This window comes from Onychostruthus taczanowskii, unplaced genomic scaffold (assembly GCF_017590055.1).
Source record: "Onychostruthus taczanowskii isolate IOZ18803 unplaced genomic scaffold, ASM1759005v1 scaffold401, whole genome shotgun sequence".
Classification (NCBI taxonomy): domain Eukaryota; kingdom Metazoa; phylum Chordata; class Aves; order Passeriformes; family Passeridae; genus Onychostruthus; species Onychostruthus taczanowskii.
Window position 1 is genome coordinate 24,690 of NW_024501472.1, and position 1,453 is coordinate 26,142.

The window sequence follows — 1,453 nt, forward strand, 5'->3', positions numbered from 1 at the left end:
CCCGTCCCCCAAGTGCCCCCCTCCCCCGGGGGGTGTCTCCCCAGGACTAACCCCCCCCTGCCATATTCCCCCTTCCCCTTGGGGGGGTCTCTCCAGGACTAAACCCCCCCTGCTGTGTCCCCCCTTCCCCTGAGGGGGTCTCTCCAGGACTAAACCCCCCTGCTGTGTCCCCCCTGTCCCCAGGGCTGAGCACAGCCAGCAGCCTCTCGTCCCCATCGGGGCTCTCCGAGGGTCCCGGCTCCGTCCCGCTGCCCCCCGGCCCCCCTGGCCCCTCCGAGGATGAGAGCTGGGGGGTGGCAGTGCCCCCCAGCCCCCCCGAGGACGCCCTGGCCCTGCCCTCCGACACGCTGCAGGTAAAGCTGGGGGACAGCCGGGGCTGGGGACACGCCTGGAGCAGGAGAGCCCCGACGTCCCTTGTCCCCAGGCCGAGGTGGTGACGCTGGCGCGACAGATCATCGAGGCCACCCCTGAGCGCATCAAGCAGGAGGCACCGGGGGGGCCCCCGGGGGCGCTGGGAGCACTGGGAGCAGCAGGAGGGACCCCGGGCACCACGGGGACCCCGGGGCCAGCGGGGCCAGCGGGGCTGGGTGCTGCCATGGCCTGGCTGGCCACCTACCTGGAGAGCGTTGACCGTCCCCCCGCGCCCGCCCACAGGTACCCCCGGGGCTGGGGGGTGTCCAGGGGCACCCTCAGCTCCCTGGGCTGGGGGGGTCACCCCCGTTCAGCAGCACCCCGGGGTGCTCTCGGGGGTCCCGGTGCCTGTATCCCCTCGGGAGGGTCCTTTAGTGGGGGTCTTCCTCATCCTGCAAACCCCTGGGGGGGGTCACCCCCATTCAGCAGCCCCCCGGGGTGCTCTCGGGGGTCCCGGTGGCTGGGACAGGCTCTATCTTGTTGGGAGGGTCCTTTAGTGGGGGTCTCCCACACCCTGCAAACCTCTGAGGGGGGGTCACCCCCGTTCAGCAGCACCCCGGGGTGCTCTCGGGGGTCCCGGTGCCTGTATCCCCTCGGGAGGGTCCTTCAGTGGGGGTCTCCCACACCCTGCAGACCCCTGAGGGCCGCCCCCGGGCTCCGGGACCCCGCAGCGTCCCCCTGCGGCCACTCGGTGACACTCCATCTCCTTCCTGGGTGCGTCCCAGCCTGGGCGGGGGGTGCCAGCCCTCGCCCCCCTGACCCCCGCCCTGTGCTCCCCAGGGCCGAGGTGGCCTCGCGGGGGTCCCCGGGGGTCCCCGAGCGGCCTCCCCCCCCTTCGGCCGCGGGCTGGGCCGAGTTCCTGAACGCGTCCGGGGGGGCGCGGGGCGAGGGGGGGGCCGTGGCGCTGCTGACCCTCAGCGACCAGGAGCAGCACGAGCTCTACGAGGCCGCGCGGCTGGTGCAGGGGGCTTTCCGCAAGTACCGGGTGCGTGCCCCCCCTCCCCAGCACCCCAAAATCCCCCCCCCCATGCCCCCGGGGGGC

The 1,453-nt window shown here is 74.1% G+C and overlaps 1 protein-coding gene across 1 annotated transcript in view; it reads left to right on the top strand.

The window, feature by feature from the left end:
- Positions 1-1,453, top strand: part of LOC121340506 (calmodulin-binding transcription activator 2-like) — a 13,494-nt gene that overhangs the window by 11,035 nt on the left and 1,006 nt on the right. Inside the window, exons 14-16 of the mRNA XM_041413311.1 lie at positions 184-353; positions 425-654; positions 1,192-1,396. Coding sequence (XP_041269245.1) covers positions 184-353; positions 425-654; positions 1,192-1,396 — 605 coding nt within the window. The remainder of the gene's footprint in view (positions 1-183; positions 354-424; positions 655-1,191; positions 1,397-1,453) is intronic.